At 42.3% G+C, this 25,257-nt stretch overlaps 1 protein-coding gene across 4 annotated transcripts in view; it reads right to left on the reverse strand.

The window, feature by feature from the left end:
- The window catches only part of Ildr2 (immunoglobulin like domain containing receptor 2), a 72,391-nt gene that overhangs the window by 15,785 nt on the left and 31,349 nt on the right, over window positions 1-25,257 (reverse strand). For 3 of the 4 annotated variants that reach the window (XM_063253597.1, XM_003468671.5, XM_063253599.1), the window contains exons 4-9: window positions 19,754-19,810; window positions 16,860-17,006; window positions 15,669-15,845; window positions 6,630-6,743; window positions 2,726-2,942; window positions 1,175-1,706 (exon numbers count right to left, since the gene is read on the reverse strand). In XM_063253597.1, the coding sequence (XP_063109667.1) occupies window positions 1,175-1,706; window positions 2,726-2,942; window positions 6,630-6,743; window positions 15,669-15,845; window positions 16,860-17,006; window positions 19,754-19,810 (1,244 nt within the window). The remainder of the gene's footprint in view (window positions 1-1,174; window positions 1,707-2,725; window positions 2,943-6,629; window positions 6,744-15,668; window positions 15,846-16,859; window positions 17,007-19,753; window positions 19,811-25,257) is intronic. The other variant, XM_063253598.1, reaches the window with a different exon arrangement.

Below are 25,257 nucleotides of genomic sequence, written 5' to 3' on the forward strand. Positions count from 1 at the left end.
TTCAGTGTTCTGATCATTGCACTTTTCTGTTTAAAGAGTAAAGGACCCCTGTTATGGAGGGCTAGTAATAATGCCAATCCTTTTTTTTGTGTGTATGTTCCTTTTCCTACACTGCACACTAAAGTAAATGTCCTTTGGAATCATGAAAGACAAAATGCAGGGAGGCAAAGTTAGGAGCAGGACTCAGAGGTCCTGAGCATGGACAGCGATCTCCAAAGTGTAGACTCCGAGGCACTTTGGTATTCCACAGTGAGCACCTGTGACCGTCCCCCAGTGTTTCTCTGAGGTCCGGGGCTCATGTTCAGAGACCAACGGACAGAGTGGGCTGCATTTCATAAAGAGTGAAAGCAAAAGAGGGTCTACAAAAGAAATGAGGAGCTAGGCAGGGGCCAGAGGATTTCTTTCACATATACAGACACAGTTAACATTCAATAAAATTTCAAAAAAAAAAAAAAAATAGAGAAAAGGAAGTATTTAGTTACCCGCTGTAAAGAACAATATCTCCTAATCTTCTCTGGGATGCAGATTCTTGGGGGAACTTAATACAATTTACCAACTCTCACCCAAAGGGTGCAGGAGATGGGAAAGGAGCAGTGTACCTAAACCCTGAACAATGTTCTGCACACAGACCACAGACACTCATGTAAAGGAGACCTGAAGTGGCCACAGTGCCTAGAATCCCAGATGCCAAATGCTGCTGACCCCCACCCCACCCTACCCTGTACTGGAGAGTGAATTCAAAGCCTTCACACTGCAATACATTCCTAGCTCTTTTTTTTGAGACAGTATCTTTCTAAATTGCCAAAGCTGCCATTGATCTTGCTAGCTATCCTCATGCATCGGCCTCCCACAGTGCTAGGATGACATTTGGTCTGGGTCACCATGAAAACCTGCTGCCAAATCCTCCTTAAAGATAGCCTTAACTATCTAAGGGCCTCTGTAAAGTCATCCACACATCTAATTTGGCCTCTTTAAAAAAACCCTGCAGGACCCCAGGCTTACTGACCCCACTCTGGTCCTGCATAGAAAGTGGCTGAAAAGAACCCCAGCGTACTCTGCGGACAAAGTGCCCGAGGCCGGTGGACTCCAGGGCCCCTTTGCCCGGCCTCCCTGGGTGGGGTCCCCGCCTACCCTCCCCCGGAGCCCCATCCCATCACGCCCCCAGGTGCCCCACCGTCTTCTTGGCGGGCTCCTTCTTCCTGCGCCTCTCCGAGTTGCTGGCGTAGGGCGGCTCGCGCGCGCGGTAGGACGGGCCGCGGCTCAGCTCGCGCTCGCTGTAGGGCGGCAGCGCGTCGTCGGGCACGTCCTCCTCGTCGGGCGCGGGCGGTGACCAAGCGTAGTAGGAGGCGCTGCGCGGGCCGAGCTGAGCGCTGCGCTTGGCCGGCGTCTCCAGGCTGCCGCCCGGGAATGGCAGGCCCGGCTCAGGCGCTGCGCTGGGCGTGCGGCTCACCAGGCGCGGCAGGGGCGCGCGCGCGTCCCCGGGCGCGAAGAACTCGAGCGCGCCGTCCGCATAGAAGCCCGCGTGGGCGCGCGACTCTGCGCGCTCGAAGCGGCTGCCGCCCCGGGGCTCCAGGCTGCTGCCGTCGGCGCGGCGAGGCCGCGGCCCATAGGAGTCCGCGAAGGCTGCTAGCTCGTCCATGGACACTGCCGGCACGCCCCCGGAGAAGCTCTTCCTGGACAGCATCTCAGACTTGCAGCGCTGCTGGCTGCGGGCAGAGGAGGCATGGGTCAGGGGACTGAGGGTTACGGTAACCGCGTCCTGCGCAGTTCAAGGCGGGGAGACCGAGGCCCACCTGGGGGAGTGCCCTCAGCGGTCCCTGGACGAGGATGCACCAATCATCTCGTGCCTCCCTCCAGCACCCGTGATGCATCGAGAGTGACCCAAGCTACCTGATGAGTTTGTGAGAGGGATCAAAGTAGTATTGGCTGCCTAAAAATGCTTTCTGGGCCACTCAGTGCTGAAACACACAGTGAGGCCTTCTGATCATTAGGATGTAACCTCTGGTTGAACCTGCACATCTCATCTGCCCACTCTCTAAGCTAGCCAAGTAACAAAACACTTTGAAGTCTCTGGAATATACGCTGACACGTAAACAGTCGTGTTCCTGCTTCAGGGCCTAGGACCAAGTTACCAAGCAGGAAACCAGAGAGACCCTTGCAGTTGGTAAGAAACATGTGATGTTTGCTGACCTTCAAAGTAAAGGACAGGTGAATGTGAAGGTGCCATTCAAGAAGTGGTCAGAAAAACTGGTAAAATCTTGGCCTTCCCTTTTCATTGGTCTTATCCTTGGTAAATTCCTGGGCATCTGGAAATTTGTATTTCCCCAACGCAACGGGGATAGTAGTAGTCGCTGCCTTTGCGTTATGAGAATTAAGTGCATCAATATGAGTGCTGGCATTACATTACAGCTTACCTGACAAATGATAAAAAATGATGCACGTAATGAGTGGGAAGTTTTAGAGGTTATAGGATTAAGTATGTGAGGAAGGCAGAGTATGTGAAGGTTCCTTGAGGAGCCTACGGCACACATGTTCAAAAGGCTTTACAGGATGTCTTCTAAGAGTGTCATGAGGGTTCCCTTGCTTAATGAATACAAGAAGGGGCCACATTGTATCCTATAGAAAGAGACCTGGTGAGGCAGCACAAGATGGAAAACAGAACTTGTACGTAACGATAGGCTCAGCTTTAACTTGCCTGCTACTCCAGCCCCTTCATACCCATCACCTGTGCCGGAAGCTTTCCCGGTCTTCTTTGTTATACTCCACAGCTGAGGGCCCCCGGCTGGCCCCACTGCCTCCACCCATGACACCTGACCAGTAGTCAGGGTTGCTCTCCAAGTCCCCAGACACAGGGAAGGGCTTGCTCCGCATCTGATGGTAGGTTTGGCGGAAATTGCTGTCGTCCTCATGCAGGGAGCTGAGTTCTGAGATGGTGTTGTTATCTGTGGAGACAAAACCAGGCATGACAAAACTTTCTACATGGGAGACAGGAAGAGGACCCTGTTAGAGGCTGAGACCTGAGGCTCTATAAGTCCCACTGGAGGTCCTCGGGAGGGATATGGACCTGCACTAGTGGAATCTGTGTTCTCAGCTCAGCAGGGACTGACTCCATTTTGAACCCTACTGTTTATGGAAAGGGAGGTTTCCTATGTGCTCTGTTCTTGGAATAAGAGAACAATTGTTTTTGTTCCACCTGAGGCAGGCTTCTCAGAACTCGGGCTCTCTGCAGGTGGCCTGCTAGTACATCATCATCCTTGTTCAAATGTTTTTCTTGGTTCTGTATAGTTCTGTTGATGAGCCATGATGATCCCTAGCATGTTGGGCCAAAAGAAACAACAACAAAAAAGAGAGACCTCAGAACCCAGCATCTTTTCTGCCAGCGCATTCCCATGTAATGGGATCTTCAGAGTCAATATCATCACATGTTTTTACAGGACCCCTAATCTGCCCCTCCCTGCATAGCAAGAAGTCCATAAGGTCAACCAGAAGCATACAGCTTGTGTCCACACACCTCCCTTTTAAACCATGCTCATCCAGGAACCTGGAATATTCTGCCCAAGTGGTATCAAGTACACTTCCAAAGCCTGGGGAGACTTCTTCCCTTCCCTACAAGAGTATTTCTGGTTGCCTGGAGATAAGAATACAAAAGGGGGTGGCCTGCCCTTCTGGCCTGGTCTCCATTTATGCTCAAGTGCAAGAGAGTATCTAGTCATAACTGTCTTGTTTTCCTAAGTAGCTTTTTTTTTTTTTTTTTTGCAAAGCACCTTTGAACAAGAACCAGAATCACGGTCTAGAAAGAACAGAGAGAAACTATTTATAGAACTCTGAAATGTATTGAATTTCATTTTACTTAAAAAATAAATCTAGTAAACCTATTTGCAATGTAACCAAAACCATTTGTTTTGTAGAATCGTTTTCATTAAGACTTCAAAATATTATTTAAAACAACACTTACTAAGTTTAAGGCCGTCAAGGGAATGATAAGCCAAGGCCTGGGAAACATAAATGCGCATCTCAAGGTCCCTTCCGCCCCCACCCTCACCCCACCCAGTCTCCAACAATCTTGGGAGGAACAGAGAATTTTTGGACATCAAAGCGGGGAGTCTCCCTCTTCTTCTCCATACACAGCCTCCTAGGGACACAGCTTTTACCATAAGTGCCTCTCTGTTTAATCGTGCCATTAGTTGGTTTCCGAATTATAATTTAAATTTTAAAACTTTTCTCCCACTCAAGGAGAATGAACTAATTTGTGCCTATTTTAAAGAAAAATAGCTCCTATTGGTTAGTAAAAACTTAGAACATTCCTTCTGTCATGATTCTCATGAATTACAATCTCTTTAGAAACTGTATAGAAAAAAACTTTACAATGGGTTGAGGAGGACATTGAAAAACAATATTGGCTCAGATCCTTCCTTAAATGTCTGATGGGATGCTGGACTTACCCTTTTGATTTTTGCAGATAGGAAGGGCTGTCAATTTCATAACTGGCTGGAATATGTTTCCCTAAAATTTCTGGCAAGGTTAACCTGAACTTCAACATCCTTCATAGACCTCCAGTAGTATAACTGTAGCAAACATTGTCTGTATTTTAGGCACTGCAAGCCATACTGTTAAAACCATTCAATTCTGCCATTCTAGCATGAAAACACAGATAATACACAACTGAATTGGCATGACTGTGTTCCCATGAAAATTTATTTACAAAAACAGAAATTTGAACCTCCTTGGCCTGGGAGATTTCATTTACTGACCCCTACTCTAGGAACTGTCAGGCTAAAAAGACCCAGGAGCCATCCTTCACATATGAAGACAAGACAAATGAGGGCCGTAGTGGCTAGCAAATTCATGACTCTGGACCTCAAAGTCCTAATTCTTATAGAATCTCTAACTTCCCTGTTACAGATTTTTCAAGATGGTCCCATTCTGTGATCTACCCGAGGGTTTACTTTGCCCTTCAGAAATAGAATCAACATCTGGAAACAATGAACTATATTCCTACTTCATTTCCATGCAGCTATTGTAATGCTAACCTGCAGGTACCAGGTAATCCAGGGTTGAAGTCCTGGTACTGGCCTTCAGTACTGGCCCTGGTTATCTCTCTCTGTCTCACTATCCTCCTCTGTATTGAAGGAGATGGATTTAAGAACCTCAGAAGTCCCTTCTAGTTTCAGGATTCTGGAGCCCTACATAAATAAACAAGAAGACCATCAAAAAGGCCATAGATTCAGTAGATCTACAGCCATGTAACCATCAAGTTTGTGCAGAAATTTCTTGTGTTAAGATCATGAAACTGGAACTCAGAAGAGCTGGGTTCTACTGATTCTGTCACTGCACCCCTCTGACCTTCTGTTTCTTCAGTATATACCTCACAAAAGTTGACCTAGCCCTTTCTAAGGTCCCCTTCAACTCTATCCCCAGAGATAGTAGGTCTTAAGAGTCCATCAGCTGGATCAGCTGGACCCCAGATTCCATTTTAGTCAAGACAGTTAGACAGGAACCATAACCTAAACTATTCTTCTATTCTGATCTTAGTTTTTAACCCCCCAATCCCCAGCTGTGAGATTCAGTAGATACACTACCCAGGTTTCTCTTTGATCCCTGACTCTGTCTCTGGCCCCTTTCAGGGATCCATGACAACACTGTTACAACCAACTTGTCAAGTGCAGTGACATCTGCATTCCTGACATTGCAATCTGGAGATGGTCTTTTTATAGTCCCCGCGGTGGGAGGATGCAGTAATGGGTGCAACACAGACAGGATGAATTTAGAATTGCAAACTGGGTGGAATATGTTGTCCTTAATCTGAATAAAGCTCCTGTAGTCTGGGACTGTTTTCCCAACAGTTCCATCAAGTCTCTCCCTGGTTCCAAGAAGAGGAGGGTTTGAAGTAATCACACAGTGACCTCACTACCATGCCTGCCAGCACCCACTGATAATTAGCCCATCCATGTCAGACCTGCCCTGGTCTGCCTTCTGTGATAGACAGTAATTTGGAGTCCACCCCCCCAAAATCAGCTGTGTCAGCTGCAGAGTTTGTGAGGACTGTGGGTAAGTTAGGGGTTGGTGCCCAGTTACCTACAGACTTGGTAATTAAAAAGCTCCTTGACAGAGGAACAGCCTCTTTGCTCTCCTTTCCATCTCAGTGATTGGGCATCTCAAAAGAATGAATGTCAGCCTCTTTTCCCAGATTCACTTGCCAAACTTGTGTTTTCACTTTTACTGAGCCTCCATGAGGCAACCAGACTGCTTGATGGTTCCATGCCAAGGCCCTTTGTGTTGGAAAAAACTGATACTGAAGCTTCATACCTCATCATTATTTTCATTATACCTTAAAAGGAGAGTAGGGGAAAACTGTTTTAATAAAACATTTCTAACCCCAGAATTACCTAGCCACCACAATCAATGCTGACCACCCCATGGAGAGACCATAAACCACGGGGAACATGACAGCTCTACTCTTCACAACAGAAACCTTTTGTTCCCTCTGTTGCCTTCCATCCTGATGTCACCAGCATCTTTGTTAGCTCTGCAAGTTCAAGACTGCTCAGGTTCGATACTCCTGACTTCCTTAGCTATGAGGAAGAGCAAGAGCACGATGCACAAATCACATAAAACCAACAGATGCTCACATCTGCCTCTCATCCTTCTGGCCGGATCAAACTGAGCCAACTCCTTTTCAACATAGTACAGGACCTTCATGGAGTCTCTCTCTTTGTCAGCTTGGATCCGGTAGCCTTTGCGAACTGTTGAGAAAACACAAGGAGATGAACTAAAAAAAAGAAAAAGAAAAGAAAATATCAGGAAAAAGAGGCCTATGTTCACTTTACCGAATGGAAAACATAGTTCCTAATTATCAAAACGTTTTTGCAATCACTCGGAAGTCACCTGTACCTATATATGGGGAAATACCTGAGATCCCCTCCATCTGAATGGAGGACCTGAAGGTCAATAACAAAATTCCATTACAGTGCATTTTAGTCATCTGATACCCTCTACTTCCTCTTTTGACCTCCTACCACTCCACTGAATGCTTATTGTCTGAAAGTTTTTTAATTCCATAAAAAAACATGAAAAAACAAAAAACAGCTGCTTCCTAGATGGAGGACATGTCACCCAGAGTCAAAGGTTCACATCTTCACTTGATGGGATCATACATCCCCTGAAAACAGAAACCTAAACATCAGGGACCTTGACAAAGCACTTCCTACTGGAAGCCTCTAGTTGCCTAGGAGATGGTGCAAAAACTCCTTAAACTGGGTGGTACCTCAGAGCCAATATTAGATCTTAGACTTCATATACATTATTACAAAACAAGATACAAAACACTTAGACTTCGAATCATGGTTCCATTTTATTTCTTTAGCATTTTCCTTTTAGGAAAAGGGATACCACATTTTAGACTTGATTAATTCAACTTGCTGTTATGTGGTTACAAGCAGGTGTTACTTTCAGGTCTTAATAATAAATTGCAGGAGACATAATATCATGTCTTACATCTCCATCACATATTGTCAGAGACAAAGGCTGTTTAAACCTCATACTGCTTAAGTATAAGTCTAGCCCAGTGCCAAGCCCAAGGGTGACCAGATACCAGCAGGCCTACGGCTCCATACTAGGAAGGAAAACAATGAAAGAAAGGAATGATGGGGTGGGGATGGAACTATCACACAAATAGCCAGCACTACGAAGCACTGAAAATGTGCTAGGTCCTGTGCCAAATGTCTACATGGGCATTTGTCTCTTGCATCTACTCTAAGAAGGACTGTTATCATTTGCATTTCATGGTTGAGAAAACTTCTGATTAAAAGGTTTTTTATATGTTTTCTGGGAATAATTTGACAGTGCCAGGGTTGGAACCAGGTAGTCTGACTGACTCCTGCTTCACTGTATCATGGCATTTTGCCTCTCAATAGTCTAGGACGAGAGAAGTTAAAAATAAAAAAAAAAAACTAGATCAAGAAGAAAAGTAAGCAAAGCTCAAATTAGAGAATGCTCTTAGGTATATCATGGGTTGTATGGCCTGCAGCTGGGTCCTTTGCTCCAGCCAGTGGGACTGTAACCTGGAAGTAAGTGACCCATGCCCAACACTCCCTGTCATCGAAGTGAGGCAGGTATTGTAAAGAAAACACGTGACTGCATGCCCTCCATAGAAGATAGCCTCCGAACTTGTTACCATGACTATGGGCAGAGCCGCATCCCCAACCCACAGGCTATTTACATGAAAGATTAAAATATAAAATTCCACAGCACTCTAATCACAACCTGGGCACTGAAGACAGAGAAGTCGCCCACACACCCATTTGCAGGTACACTGATTTTCTCTACAAGAACATCCTAGGCAGTCCACATCCACTTCAAATTGTGAAATTACTTAAAAAAAAAAAAAAAAAACCCAGATGGCAGCACATGCTTTTTAGTGGCATCTCTACCAAGAGGTTAGATCCATAATCCTTTTGCAGAAGCAGTTATTAGCAGAAATGATTTTATTTATCAAGCTACACATTCTTTCCTCTCTGCAGAGGCGTTTATATAGTACAGAGAGTTCAATTAAAATGCAATTATCCCCCAGAACTGTTATGTCTATACCAAGGCAGTTGTGTCTAATGGATGAGACAGCACTAGGAAGTGGGGAATTGGGCATCCTATGGTCATGCTGTCACCAGTTTATTGAGGGGCCTCAAATCAATGGTGACCTCAGTTTTCCCATCTATAAAATGCAACTAATATTTCATACCTTTTAATTAATCTGTTCAAGAATAGAAGACATAAGGCCAAATCAGTGGAGCATATGGAGTTCTTTGTAATTATTCAGGGCAGCTCAAACACAATGTCATCCTTGAAAGGTTTTCTTTAATTTTCAGAGTTGGAAAAGATCTATCTTTCTGTTGTGATCTTTTTCCTCATTTACAGTCATTTAGTTTGAACTTTTATTCTTAAGATATTCAGGTGTGTTTCAAGTTATTTAAAAATCTAATTTCAAGATTCTTAAAGCAACAGAATCTTTATTATTCAGGATCTCCATGTGCGTAGGGTGGTGTTTTACAAATAGTAGGCCCTTAATAAATGCTGAATTACTGCTGGCCTGAGAATGGAGAAGGGTTATGGTTTCTTGGATAGAGTATTTTCAGTAGTATCCATCTGCAGAGTAAAAACTTCATGAAGGCTTTTCACATCCATATCACTAGCACTTAGCATAGAGCCTGGCACATTATAGACATTCAGAACATGTGTGTTCAAATGAATGCATGAATGAATGAATGAGTAAAGAGAAATTAGGAATGGAAACTGTATTTTTCATGAATTATAAAGTATAGCATGTGCATCTATGTGGGTGGTTTACTGAAGAATTTTGATCAGGAAGGGTAAGTTTTGTGGCTGTTATTATTGATGATTAAATAAACAATACTAACTGTGTGTGGGACTAGGAGGGGCCTACTCTACCCACAGCAGTGGCTTTATCTCAATATGTGAAACACTTTTAGGGTAAGCCTCCAAGGACCCTGTGATACAGATCATGGAGCGAAGGGTTGTTGCAGTATGGAACCACACAGCAGCTATTCCCTGGTAGAACTCCGAAGAGGGCAGCTGCACCGAATAACAGCTGGAGGATTCTCAGTTAATTGCCACTTGGACTGGAGCTTAGATTGTTTTCTATGTCATTAAGAAAAAATTACACTGCTCATTATGGCCCAGATTTGACTGTGTGCAAAGGTCTGCAGGTCTCTGAAAAGTTACAGTAACTACAGTCTCAAATGAAGATAATAGTTTTGCCTTTCAATCATGGCATTATAAAAAAGACTCCCCTGTACTAAGTACTTTCAGCTTTGACTTCTCAGCAGTCACAGCAGTCTCATGGCTTCAGAAACTTTAATTAAGTCAAATTTGTCAAAAAAGACAGAGGCCAAGCATTGATCATTAGACTTTAGGGGCATTATCCATTTAGGTTCAGTAACTTTAAAATCTAGGCAATTATCCATCTTACAAAAATAGGCTTTTTTTTCTTAATGGTAAGCTGAGAATTTGCATGACATGCTAAATTATTCTCTCATCCTGGCAGCATCTGGCTTTGTGTCACATATGCGCTCAAGAGGATATGCATCACCAGAAAAACCTCTCTTGATCCCTCCTCTCCAAAGGCAAGATTTTCCTTTCTGACCCTGCACTACAGAATACCTTATCACATACTGTCTTGTGTTTGTTACTCATTTTATTTCCATTCATCAGTCCCTGGCAGTCACTCTGCTAGATTATAAATTCCTTGAGGGCAGGCAAAATTTGTGGGCATTCATTAAATGTTTCTTGATTTAAAAACATATAGGATGGCATCAGATTGATGTTTTTCTGTACTTTGAAGATCAGAGAGCTCTCTGATGTGTGGTGATATTTTAATAAGAAATGTTCTAGACGATTGGCCAGAGTCCAGCATATTTGGAAACTGATTTTTTTTCCGAGTGCAGCTTTGGGTCGATGGGTGATTTATTTCCGTTTTTAACTTGGTCTGGTTCTTTGGTTGCTGTGACTCTTCACACTTCAATACCTCCTCTCATTAGCCTTGCCAACTTGGACTTTACTGGAGAGAGAGGATAGTGGCATATTCCCTATGACACCAAAATATAAATTTTAAAGTTCTTATTGTTAGAAGATTTGAGCTGATACCTTTGACCCAATTAAGGTACAAGTATTTTTCAGCTAATCTCTCCCTTTTCAGCCAATCTCTGAGGGAGACTTCCATGCATAGAACCTTGTTCTTCCTGTCCTCTCTTAATGAGCTAAGCAAGGCTGTTTATGGAGGATGGAACAGCTGCCAGATTCCACCCCCAGGGTGACAGCAGCTCAATTGTGGGAGAAGTGATTCTTAAAATTTGCATATTCCCTGTACATATACAGTAGGGATATATATACACACACATATATATATATGTGTGTGTATATATATAATTAATTTGGAAGATGGTATTTCAAAATCCGATTTGTCTGCTCAGTTCTTTCGAAAGATGAGTGGAAGCCAGGTAAATAGAAGTGAATTGGATTACAGTAAGGCGCAAGTACAGGGGGTGAAGGCAGCTGGGAGGTAGCTACACTAAGCAGAGCAGGAGGTGATGGCTGCACAGAACAGAACTCCCAAAGAAACAGAAGAAAGGGAGCCAATTCCAGATTATCCTGATGTACAACCTGAAGGACTCTGGTGACCACCTGGATGATGGAAGGGACCACTAAGGAAAGGTTAAAGATGAAGTCTTTGCTTCTGGTTTTGGCCAGCAGGTAAACAATGATGCCATCCATGGATATAAGATATGTGGGATCTGTAGAGAAGCTGCAGATTAATTCTGTTTCCTAGAAGATGAGGATTAAATGCTTATAAGCCACTAGGTAGAGATGTCCAGAGGTAGCTGGATACCGAGACTAAGGAACAGAAGAGAACATGGAGATAATAATGGGGCATTATCAGCATATAAGTACAAGGATGATTGAAAAAAATAAGTATTTAAATTTAAGTGTATTACAAAGCCAGGTATGGTAGTACACACCTGTAATTCTATTTCTTAAAAAACAAGAATAAATAAGTAGTGAATACTGAAATACACATGTTAACAGAAAATAGTTCATCTTTTTGGTGGTACTGAAGATTGAATTCAGGATCTTGTTTTTTTTTCCTCCAAATCCATTTTATTTCAAGGAGAAAAAAAAAGAAAACTAAAACAAAATTTCAAAACTCATCAATCAGGGGCAACAATGATACATAAATTGCACATCATCATCCCTAAATCATTCACCCAGCACCTGTAATGCTAGCACTCAGGAGGATGAGGCAGGGAAATTACTGTTTGAGACCAGCCTGGGCAACAAAATGACTTGGACAATGGCACTAAACCAAATTGCAAGATTCTATCTCAAAAAAAAAATTATACACACACAGGCACACATAGTAAAAGATATATTACCATTAATTCTCCACAGAACATTTCTCCTCACTTCTAACAACTTACCCCACTGTTCTTGCCGCTCTCTGAAGCAGTTCTGCAAGTCATTTCTAAGAAGTCTGATCAAAAATATAAATGCTGCTGATGAGTGCCATCCAATGGAAAGGCAGATTCATAAAAACATTTCAGTGTGTCCTCAGCCATCTTGTTTATCAGATCTGCCACGATGTGACTTCTGGCTGTTCTCCAAAGTCAAAGTGACCAACAAAAGTAAATATTTTTAATCAATTCAGGACATCAGGACGGAGCAATTAAAGACACTCAAGGAAAAGGACTTCCAGAACTGCTTTAGGAAATGGCAAAAACAATAGGATAATATATTAGGAGTGAGGGGGAATATGTTGGGAGTGGTTAATGGCAATGTGCCTTTTAATGTGATAATTTTTAAAAATTTAAACACATAACCATAATATTCTGTCATACTTTGTAGAAGAGGACAGAAGCCATGGAAGTAGGCAGGATTTCCCAGAGAGGAGATTCCAGACCAAACAGGAACACAAATATCTGAAGGACTCAGGAAAGGAACAGCCAGCATATCAACAGACAAACAGAAGATTACAAGTACAGGATAGCAAGGAAAAATGATTAGAACAGGGATGGCAAATGCTTCTGAGAAGTCACAGAAGGTGGAGATTGAAAAGCATCCATTAGATCTAGCAATCAGGCAACCTTGGCTGGAGCTGGAGTCCTAACAGCAAGAGAAAGATGGAAGTTAGTTGGGGAGTTGGTCAGAGCAGAAGAAAGAGAGACATTAAATCCTCAAAGTTCTTTTAAGGAGTTTGGCAGTGAGTGTGGAACAGGATCAGGGAAGCAACATTAGAAGATTTCAGAATTTTCTACAGATCATTGTTGTATTTTAATGGGTGAGATTTGAGTGTGTTTTGAATGCTGATAGGAAAGAGTTTGTAAAAGAAGGAAAAATTGGAGATATGAGATGGAAATTGGGTACAGTATGAATGTAAGTTTAACAAAGTCGAAGGTGATGGATCCAAGGCAGGGGGACAGTACTTTCTTTCATAACAAGGAAAATCTCAGAAGGAGGAGGAAGACATAAAGAAAGAGAAAGAAAGTAAGTAAGTTTTGAGCAACTGCTGTGAAGAATGGAAGAAGGAATCAAAGAACCTCTTCTTCCTTTCCCATTTGGTAAACAAAAGGCTACACTATACACAACCTATTGAAAATGCCTTTCTAAACTACACAGTGTTCAAAGAGTATTGTGCACAAATGTTATCTGAAAAATCACTATCACAATTACCCTAAAACTAAAATAGCATATAAATATAAAAAGGCTACATTTACATTTTTATCAGCATTTCTTAACATTTTTTATGTTCCTTACTGAATAGTCTACAGTGGCCTAAGCCACCTTTTTAATAGGAAAATTAGCTAAATGCCATCACTTATGCTGTCCAGGGGACCATGAGTACAGAAATGTCCCTGTGGGTTCTATGAAGAACTCTATCCCGGCCCCACAACCAGATAATCAGAATGAGGGCAGACTAGCTGTGTTATACACTGGCTGCCATCTTTCCTGTGTTACTTGGCTAATGGTACTCTGACTTGGTTCATTTCTAAGGCAAATAGTTGTCCAGATTTAAAAAGTGAGTCTTGATTAGTTCAAACCCATCTGATTTAGGAATGGACATGGAATACAATTCTTGTCAATAAAACTACAAGAAGTCTGGTGGATGGGGAAGAAGTCCTGGAAGACTCTTCCTTACTGGTGGGGAAAGCAGTACAAGGGTGTGATGCATTTTCTCCATCTCTGAAAACGTTGAGTTCCTAGAACTGCTGAAGTCACCAAGGCATCACCAGAGGACCCAGCCAAGGAAGACAGGTAACAGTTCAAGGGTGAAAAGAGGCGGGTCCTGTAGCAATGCTACCAACCTCTTCATTTAGCCAACCCTAGAACTACTTTACTTTGCAATTTCTTCGTGTGTGAAATAATACATTTTCTACTTGTCAAAGCAACTTCCAAGTACAGCTGGTTAATATGGCAAGATAGTGCCAAAATGATTAAATTGCAAAAACAGAAATGGAGAAAAGGTTGGAAACAGAAAACAGAAAGCATTTGCTATCCTGTAAAGAAGAATCATTTTATTACGATGTCACTAATAAAAAAATAAGGGGATGAAGGATTCTGGTGGGGAGGAAGAGTAGCAAAAGCAGCATGTAAAGACTATAAGGTAAGTTTCATTAATGTCTCTTTTGCCCACTCTATCCTTTGGGGAATGAGCTGTACTGACTTTTTCTAACTCCCTGGCTGTCATTGGTCATTCACTTTTACTTTTCAGTTTGTGAGTCATTCCTAGTCTCAGACGTCAGAATTCTACTAATAGTTCCAGGAGGAAAAAAAACATAAATACCAATTACTCACTGAGGACAGCCACACCTGCCACAGTCAGCTACTAGTGGTTCCTTAAGTGAGCTGGACCCTCCTCCACTCTCTGAAGTCCACGTCCTTCCAAGTCATTTCACCAGCCCTACTAGCTCATCCACATCTAGGGATTTAAACATCACCCTCTAAACCTACCCTGTAATCCTGCTCAAATGCCCCAGGAAAGCTGTATTTTAGTGTCCTTCTACCTCTCCACCACACTCTGCCCCTCCTGCTGTCTTCCTTACCTCAGCACAAATTTATCCAGCACCAAATGGAGCTAATCTTCACCCGAATCAGCTCTCCCCAGCAGTATTTCACTCCTGTTTATGATCTGTACCACTAGACAGCCTGGAGTCACTGCAAAGCCTCCCTTCCGTTCCTTCTCTTGCACCTCCTCACTTCTTTCAAACTGTCTCTTAGATTTACCCAAGTACTTCCCCTGCTCTCTCCACCATAAGTCAGTCACGTAACACAGCTGAACCACATCCATCAGATCTTAGGCCCACTCTCTCTCAGTGACCACTCACCTGTCATCCTGCCATTTCTCCGCCTGGGGATCTGCCTGGAGAGGCTTTTGCCTGCTCACCCCACAAAGCCCCACTTCTTCTGCAGGGCTACAAAGCCATCTGTAATCTGGCTCCATGATATTGTTCTATCTCCTTCCAGCCATTCTGACAAGTTGGACACTACTAAAGGCTCACACTGCATTCTTCCAGGCTTGGTATTTCACTGTACTGGCCTTCCTTTTTTTTTTTTGGAGATACCCAACATTTCCCCCTGTTTTCCTAAGTCTTATGCAGTATTTTAGGCACAGCCTCAATTTCTGTGCCTCCCGGTAGCCACTGCATCTCTTTCGTCTTTGAACTCTGAGTATCATACTCTTAAGCTTCTAACTGTCTTAAAGATCTACTCTCTCTTCCTGACTAGACTATGCTGCTTGTTAGAAACTACATTCTACCCATCCTTGTGTCCCACACAGTACCTAGTAAGAGTCCTGAACACTAGGTAGAGGTGAGATAACGATTTAACCAATGGTCAGCAATCAAGGAGTAGATTGCATTTTTCCAGTAGTTTTAGTTACTGAGGAGCCTGGAAAGGAATGAGCAGGGATCAGCAACTTCCCCCACGACCCTTGCAAAGCCTAATATGCACTTCAAAGATTCAAGTACACAGTGGACAGAGCCCTACTTCTGGAATGGAGATCATCATTTCCCAAAGACACTTCACTAAACTGGCTGTGTTCATCACCAAGGAACCAGTGTGGGGGCCCAAGACAAGCACGGGGCAGGGTCTAGAACTACATTTACCACTGTGGCTTCCTCCAGTGGAGTCACTTGGTGCCAAGGGAGGTGGATGCGGCTTGTCCATCAGCATGCCAGATGAGGGGGCTCCTCCCAAAGGGACAGAGGGGATGGTGTAAGGGCCAGGGACACCGGAGACAGAGGGAGGGTACCCGGCCTTGGCTGCCTTCCCTGCTTCATACACTGTGGAAGGAGATGAAGAGCAAAAGAGATTATGTCTTCCCACCCTCCAAAATCTTCAACCAAAACACCCTGAGGAGATACTTGGGGGAGCTACTAGGCATATGCACGCCCTCCTAGGACTGCATGGATTCTCTCTTGGCCTCCTCCAGCTCCATCAAAAGGCAGAGACATACGGAACTGCAGTATTTGGCACCTGGCACCTCACTAATTACATGGTTCTGGGAGCTGTCACTGCAGCATCCCCAGTGACAGCAGCGGTCCACTCTTACTCACACTGTATGTAGGTGGCCTCTACCTCTTTGGAGCAGGCCAAGCACAAGGGCTGCCCAGGGCTGCTTCCAGGGGGATCCGCAGCCTCTTCAGGAAAAGTACAGCAAGCAACAGGCTTGTACACAGCCCGGGCTCTTGATTTCAAAACTGCTAATATTGCTTTATTACCAAAGAGTATACAGTGTGCCTCTCTCTTCCAAGACTGGCTTATGGGAAGGGTGCCAAATGTAATGCCTATATGGGTCTGGCTAGAAAGGTGAAATGGTAGGGCCCATTTCATCACACAAGGACATAAAGCTATCAGTGTTTGCTAGAAGGTACCCAAAGGCCACCATCTGCACACTGTGTTTAACAGAAGATGCTCTCTGCATGGGAAGAGAGCAACCAGTTGAGCAAACCAGTCCTAGTTTGGCTGCCCCAACAATAAGAAAAATTATTATCCCACATCCTCACTAATCTGGACCTGCCCTTCCTTTGAGCAGTAATGTCCATGAGAATTTTGAATTCAAGGAGCAATGATGTGGAGAGAGCATGGAGATGTGCATGTAGGTGAGGATGAAAACAAGATGGTCATCCTGGAAGCAGTCATCCCGGGCTCACACAGAGGAGAGGCTCTGGGATGACCAACTTCTGGGGTGGAAGAAAAGGAGGTGCAGGAGGAACTCGGTGTGGATGGCGTCAGCTGGAGAGGTAACATTTCTTCCAATCACTCCCCATCTCTTCACTGATTCTTCTTGTACTCACAGGCCTGGGGGCAGCAACAGGAGTCTGGGCAGCATGGGCAGCGGACATAGCAGCAGCAGCTGTGTGGACAACACTGGCACCAGCAGATCCCCACGAGGACGAAGAAGAGGAAGACTCCCAGGAGCACCAGGCCGACAAACACCCACTCTGCAGGAACACAGAGAAATTCACACTCGAGATGGCCCACCTCCAGGACAGGACACGGTCTGAAAGGAGACAAGGGAGGACCTGGGGAAGAAAGCAGGTCTTTCTGGGAAACACAGCCCCCAAGCACCAGAGGAGCTCTAAGTGTGAGAAGCACTTCAAAGAAGGGGGGAAGAGGGAAGATGGCTACCTAGGTCTCGAACTGGGCGCACAAAACCACCAGCACAAAACAGTGGGGGATATCAGGGTCCCTTATTGAGGAAAGGTTTACCAAATGGATTGCATTATCAGAATAGGGTGAAACAAGGGCGGAAAGGCTCCTGCTGGGGATTGATGGGCTTTTTAGAGCTACCATTACATTGTCTGCTGGGCTATGCAGTGGTATCTCTAAAAAGATCTACCTTTTACAGTCAAGTTAACCTTGCCTATTAAGTGTAAATGCTGACAAAGGGGTTTCCATGTCTAGATGCAGCTTCTACACATACTCATCTGGTTTCTTTACTGATCAAACCTTCCCTGCGATCAGCACTGGGACTGAAATCCAAAACTCTTGTTTATTCCTGGATAGCTATGCATGGCTTTAGAAAACTGGAGACACAGTCTCACACAAAGAAGGTAGTGTCCCCAACCCCAGATAACGGGATTGATTTGAGCATCTTCAAGTTGACCATGACACTCAGATAGCATAGCATAGCCATGGGCCAGCGTGGCTTGGAGCTGTGATGAATGGTCACACAAATGACCTGTATGTGGCTGAGTCTGTTGATTTAACTTCTGTTAGTTTCACAGCTCTGCCAGCGGCTGAACATGAATTGCATTTCGTTTGCCCATCCAAAAGATTAAGAGAACGGCAACAAATCTTACTTGGCTTAGATAAAAATGACTATGGCTCTCACGCAAATTGTCTCAATATCATAGTATGGACTTGGCTGGATGGGCCCTGCTTTCCTTTAAAAGCCAAAAGACTAAAGCGAGTCACTTCAGTTAAAGCCATCTGTCAAAACACCCCTTTACAAGGACTTTCAAGTACACTTTAAAAAAATTTTTTTGTTATTAAGTCTTCTTTCAGTTAAATGGACATTCATTTAGGAACTTTAAAATATGACATTTTTGTTATCATGAAAGGTTTTGTGATAAAGTCACTTGACCTTTGGTTAGAACATAATTTCCTCAAAGAGAAAGCAAACAACTTATGTCCCCTGAATGTCCCTCCCCACTTATCCATCCAGATACATTCCAATTAAGCTAGTCAGCCTCTCTGCATGAAGGGCTGAGCAAGTGAGCTGGGGAGGAGGGCTGTTTTATTTTGTTTGTTTAGTACTGGGATTTAACTCAGGATTTTTGCACTGACCTACATTCCATTTATTTACTTGTCGAGACCGAGCACTCAGCTCACATTTGTGATCCTTCTGCCTCAGCTTCCCAGAGTGCAATCCTGGAGATCTGGTGAGCCGTATGGCGTAGTGATTACAATTTATGTTAGGCACTTAAGGAAAAAAGTCTGGCAGGTTATATTTGAAAGTCAAAAGAATATTATGTGCTAAAAGATTCTAGAGTAAAAAAATATATATATTCTTGGAGTCAAAGGGAGGGGAATTCAGGTGGATAGAGCCAGATATGATACATAGAATAACTCCTTCACAGCCTCCGGAGATGTAACTTCTAGTTTGAAACATCATAAGGTAACACTGGGCTTTTGTGAGGTTTTGCTTTGTGAGCAAATACTTACAAATTAAGTGAACTTTTGACAAGGGGGATTACAAAGAGCTATCTATTTGTGTCCTTGGAAGCAATGGCAAAAAAAAAAAAAGTCTGGTTTTGGGTTGGCCAGCTAATGGGAAAGTGCTAGAAGAATTCATGCATGAATAATTAGTGAAGTTCAACTGTGAAGACTCTGGATTTTTTTTTTTTTAATTGAACCAAGTCAAAACCAATGGCCAGGAATGTTTTATATCTCTCTTCTGCTATTAGCAAGCTGTTAAAATCCCGCAAAAACTCTAAAATGAGACTGAATCCCAACCTTCCTTAATCTTTGACTTTGGCCTTGTCTCTGAGCCTCCTTCCATTGTGAAATATACTGCTGAACCAAACTAACTTGGCTTGTTTAGGCTGGTGTATCCACCTGACACTACACCAAAAGATAGAGCTGTGTATTGTGATCAGGTTGCTTGATATATTTATGGGGCCTGAAAGGACTCAGGGTCTCACTAAGTTTTTCAGACTGGGCTCAAACTTGTGATCCTCCTGTCTTAACCTTCCATAGTTTTATGATGACAAGCCTGTGTCACCACATGCTCAGTGTGTATTTTTCAATGGGGGGGAAGTACGTATCTTTCCTGAGGTTTGAAAAAGATTTTTAATAATGTAAAAAAAGGCTATTCAGAGTAACGTGTGATTGGATAATAATACATAGGCAAATGTAAAAATAATGGCCTTGTTAAGAATCTAAGGAGCTCTCTGGGTATAGCTGAAATAGTTCGGTAGGCAGGGAGACTGCCACAATGCCTCACACTGACGAACTAGGTCTCTAACTCAGTGCAAGTTTAATTATCATTATTTTAGGGCTTAGGAACAGAAGGAATACAATTTAAAAGCTTTTCCAATGGGCTTAGTTCATCCTGCAAAAGATCACAGATATATATATAGACAAATGTGCAAATAGATTAAACAAGAAATTAGTCACTAATGCAAAAGCAAGACAGATGGAATGATAGCAAATTAAGCAAATAAAGAGTTAAATGACTGAATACCTGGCATAATCTCCACAGCAAAACTGGGCAAGAGATCAGCAAGCAGCCCTGTCCTGCCTAGAAGAAGTGGAAGGAAAAGAAGAAGGAAAGAGGTTACTCCAAAGGAAAATGCAGCCTGAAACATGGCTCCCATTGGTAACATCCTACATGGGGCTCTTGGGCCATGCTCAATGGGGTATCAGAGGCACATCACTGAGGCTGAGCTCAGTCCAAGACCTTCTCTGTAATCTTTGGCAGACATCTAAGTGGAGTCTGTACTGAAACTTGTTGGAAGCAGAAACAGTACCTATTCTCCAACTATTTACAGGAAGAGGAAATCTCTTTTTCCATATGAAAAGCTCTGCTTGAGCAGATTGACATACCCCAACTCCGCTCATTCATACATCCTCCATATACTTCATTGCAAGTCAAACCCATCTGTATGAAAACGTTCTGTCTACGTTTTCATACATTCATACACAGACCTATGTCCATATGAAAACAAAAGTACATATTTGGTTTTAACTCAGAATTATCTTGTTACATGATTCTATTTACGGCCTGAAGATATTTCAATGATTAAAACTTTCAATGGCAAGGCGAAGATGAAGCTACATCGGTTACACATTCCTCTACACTCCTTCTGGCTTCAGAAATACTCTCTACATATGTAGATGGTATGGTTTTTCCATATGGTACCCACAGCTGGCACTGTGTGCACCCAAGTGCCTTCTGCGTGATATGGCACAGAAGATTAAAGCTGGTGTCAGAACAGGTGCCCCTCAGAGGTTCTGGGAGGCAAAGAGCTATGCAGGAAATAAAGCACTGGGGGAGGTGAGGGAGAGGAGAGGAGTCTTTTTAGAAACTGGCCTAACTTATAGAAAAACATTCTGATTCTTTCACCACATTCTTCTGTCAAGGTAAATATCAAGGCCTGTTATGCTATGTCTACCACATTGAAGCCTCACTAATAAACTAGTAAGTTCCAGGGAAACTACTGCCAAACTTCTCTCCTTTCAGTGGAAGTACAGAGCCAGCAACATGGGTAATTTTAGCTAGTAATTACATTAAGAAAGCCAAAGAAAACATAAAATTAATTTAGTACTATTTACTTATATTGTATCAATATTATCATTATCAATATCACACAGTATCATTTCAAGGGCTCAGTGGGCACACATAGCTTTTGGACAGCACTGCTCTAGGCCTATAAACTGGTTGCTTATATCATCAGTGACAGGAGTCTAATTAATTATTTGGAGCACAGAACACTAAGAGAGGTTTAAAGCATCGGTAGCTTTGAAAGTAATAGAGAGTAAACAAAAGCAACGCTTCTCATTTAACCAGATACAACAAGAGATATATTTAGAAGTGCTAATTGTCCAGATTGGGGAAAATACAACAAGAATCCACCATCTACATTTTCAAACAGTCATTCATAGCCTTATTTCCATATAAAAACAAAATATATACATTCACAGATTTGACTTATTTAGAATCCATTATTTTCTGTTAAAGTTTGCTGAGGTACAGTGGAGAAAATGTCACCTATGTAAGACTTATAAGGATCAGATGTGGTCACTGGTCCCTTCTCTTAAGGCATCCCACAGAACAGAGGCTCTGACAAAGGTCAAAGGACAAGGACGCCTCCAGGATACTAGGGAAGATGCTGCAGTTGGGGTAAGAAGTTAGTGTGGGGTAAAGGAGATCATTGGTCACTTTACCTTTCCCTGACCCTCCTCATCTATAGGAGGCTAAATGGTGACACGAGTCCCAGCCATGTCACCTTCATGGGTGACGGTACCACACCTGGAAAGCTAAGAGTATATTCCCAGAGAAACAGTTGGTGACTCAGGCCAACTCTGCTTCTTATAAGGTCCCGTAGGAGGACAAGTGAGAGCCACGAGAGGTATTGGAGAAAGACACCCTGAAGACAGGGAGACTGCTTGGGCTGGCTTTTGGTCTGAGCCTTCACAAGAAGCTAAGAGGTGCCCTCAAGGCTCACAAAGTCCCCTAGAGTAGAAAGCTAGATGAGGGTTTGGGATCACATCTGAGCAAATGATCAAGAATAATGCGTTGGTTTCATCCAGAGTACGCTCTGTAGAAATATCTCTTGGAAATTCAACAAGGCAATACATAGCTGGTCAAAGATTTTGGAATGTGGGATCTTGGAGATCTCTTGAAGACATAATTAGTATTCATTACTTCACAAGTGCCAGTGCCCAAGAAGTCAGTGTATGCTGTGGGCAAACCAGGTATCATATACTCACTTGATGGGAGATTTTCTTTTTTGAGACAGGGTCTCTCTATGCAGTTCAGGCTGGCCTTGAGCTCACTTTGTAGCTCAAGTTGGTCACGAACTCCCAATGATCCTCCTGCCTCAACCTCCCTAATGCTGGGATTATAGGTGTGTGCCACCATGCCCAGCTTGATGGGAGATTTTTGTTATAAACTGTTTTTCTATCTCTAGAACTTCTAAATGTCTCGTATCTAGTTAAATGAGAAGCTTTGTGTTTACTCTAGTTTTCAGGTTTACCAATATTTTAAACATCTCTAGATCATTTTTTAGATCACTAATAAAATGCCATTGATATAAGATACACAGGATATCAATTATATAGTAATTATTAACTATAAAAATCCATAAATTCAAATAGGAGAATCATTTGCACATATTATATACATCACATTATGCTGGAAAAAGTAATAGACTGGGAATCAAGGTAGCTTAGGGAAGGTTTTTTCATTAATTTACTTATTGATTGGCACAGACAAGTTACTTCCTCTTTGTAAGTCTCAATTTTCTCATTAGAAGAAAGAAGAAGGTCGGGGATATAGCTCAGTAGCATAGCATCTGCTTGGCAAGAGAAAGGTTGTGATTTTGATTCCTGGTACCAAAAAAAGAAAGCACTAAGATTCCATCTCACCCCCATAAGAATGGCTCTCACCCAGAAATCAACCAATAAAAAATTGGAGGGGCAACGGGAAAAAAGAACCTTTCTGCACTGTTGGTGGGAATGCAGACTGGTACAAACACCATGGAAACCAGGGTGGGATTCCTCAAAAAACTAGGATTAGAGGTCTCATTTGTGCCATCTGTTCCACTTCTGGGTATTTTCCCAGAAGAACTAAAAACATCATACCACAATGATACATTTGCACCCATGTTTATAGCAGCATAATTTGTAATAGCTAAATCTTGGAAACAACCCAAATGTCCATTAACCAAGGAATGGATAAAAAGTTGATATTTTAATACAGTGGAGTACTACTCAGCTATAATGAAGGATAAACTTGAGATATTTATAGGTAAATGGATGCAACATGAGACCATATTCCTAAGTGAAATAAATCAGACTCACATGTATAAACATCATATTATCTCAGTGTAAGTTAGAAAAATAAACAGATTCAGAACGTACAATAGATAACATGAAGTGAAAAGAAGCTGTTCAAAGGAAAGAGAAACTGGGATGGGGGAAAGGAGAAAATATATGTATGTATATATATACATATATACAAAACAAACAGTAGGATAGTTATACTACTAATTGATATTAGTTCATTGAAAGAAAAGTGTGTGCCTATGTTTTATCAAGTTTTCATGCCTATAGCTTATAATAGGTGCAACTACTTTGAAAATAATAATATGCAATGTACTAACCATCATTACTCTCCTACAATCTTATTTTCAAATTCCATACCATTGTTTTTATTTCTTTTTCATTAAAATAAAAAAGAAGAAGAAAGAAGAGGTTGCCTGGGATGGTCCTAGTTTATGCCTATGGTCATGATGTAATTATTAATAGTATCCTTTTTTTACTTTCAAAGTATCCTGGTTTAGACAATTTATTATCTAAAATTTATTTGATAATTTTTAGTTATCAAATCTGATACCCAGTGATTGGCATTGCAAATCTCTACAGGGACAAGCAGGTAATACAAATAAGGATAGCTGGCCAGGATTAAACCAAGAGGGAACAGCTAGGGTGTGGAAAATGGGGGTGTCATTATAGTGCTGCTACTACTCACCTCCAACCAACTCCTGCCTAGTGGGAATTGTCTTCAGGGTCCCCTGTTACCCTATTATTCAAGATTCATCAGAGCTCATATTTTATGTGAAATACTCTGTGACAGCCAATTCATATATACTTAAAACAGTGGATAAGGCAAACAAAATATGTCTATGGGTTATGAGTTTTCAACCTCTGATGGGTCTATACACAGAGATAAAACACAAATGCTGATTTTCCTCCATAGGTTGTGTAGGTTACCTCAATGATGTTCTAATTCTGCCTCACACAGAATAATGGTAAATATAAACTCTCATAGGCACATATGTTCAAATTGGAGCTTCCGTGCAATACTATTACACATCAGGTTGTTAGCCTTTCATATTTCTAATGGTCTGAAATGGTCATCATGGAAAAACAATGAATGGCCTTTCGTATTTTACTCTAGACTTTCTTACTTTTATAACTGCAAAAAAATTAATGAGATTAGTACAAAACTGGCACTCGGGGGAGTGCATACTACATATGGATAGGAAATTCACAAAGTTTTTCAGTCTAGCAGGAACACCTACACCAAGCTCTTCATTTCCCTGAAGCAACAGTCCATAACTGGGGCTTCAGAGAGTGAAGAGTTCCCATAATGCATCTCTGAAACATTATGTTAGCCTTAGGGTAGTAAGAATGACAGGTTCTCGCAGTAAAGTGGGTGAAATTAAGTGACTTCTGAATTCAGAACATAGTAGGAGTTTTGGTATTGCAGACAACACCATTATATCAACAGCAGAGAATACAAGGTTCTCCGACTTTTACTCTGTGACTTATATTCTATGGTGCTAAAGACACTTTAAAAATTGGATTTGTGCTGGAATCCTATATTTCTGAAAATTGTTTTGCTTCCAGCTTCCTCCCTAACAATTCCAAAGAAATGCTATTGCCAGTAAGAAATGTGCTATCTTTTCATACATTCTATCACAACCAATTGAAAGTCTCATTTTAGGATGTCTAAACAATGGTAGTAAATACATCCCAGATTTCAGCAGTGCTTTACCAACACTTATGAATCACTGTTATTCTTCCAGGATTTAGTTTAAGACTGGAAATTTACAAGTCACTTTAACATCTGAGAAAAAGGATGGAAAGCAGACCCTGTAATAGACAGCTACATTTATTCTTTTCAAACCAAAGCCCAAATTCAAAGAAAACAGTTTTCATGTAACCACTCAGTTTTTTCCAAGCCTTGCAAAATCTATTACTTTTCAGAAATTTCCACATGAATAAACCAAATGAATCAGGCACACCCATAGATTGTGCATGCACAAACATAGTGCCAGTGTCACACCAGACAGCACAGGCTCTGGAGCACACATGTTTGGATCCTTTGGGCTGAATGTTCAGGATAGAAACTGGCATTATTAATAAAACAACTGAGGTCTCTAACCTACATCACTATTCCAGCTGTTTTCTGCCACCAGCACCTTAAAGTTATCCTCAGCTGAACTGTTTATCCATATT

Source organism: Cavia porcellus, unplaced genomic scaffold (assembly GCF_034190915.1).
Source record: "Cavia porcellus strain 051 isolate PalLab524CR breed Dunkin Hartley unplaced genomic scaffold, mCavPor4.1 scaffold_7, whole genome shotgun sequence".
NCBI classification, from domain to species: domain Eukaryota; kingdom Metazoa; phylum Chordata; class Mammalia; order Rodentia; family Caviidae; genus Cavia; species Cavia porcellus.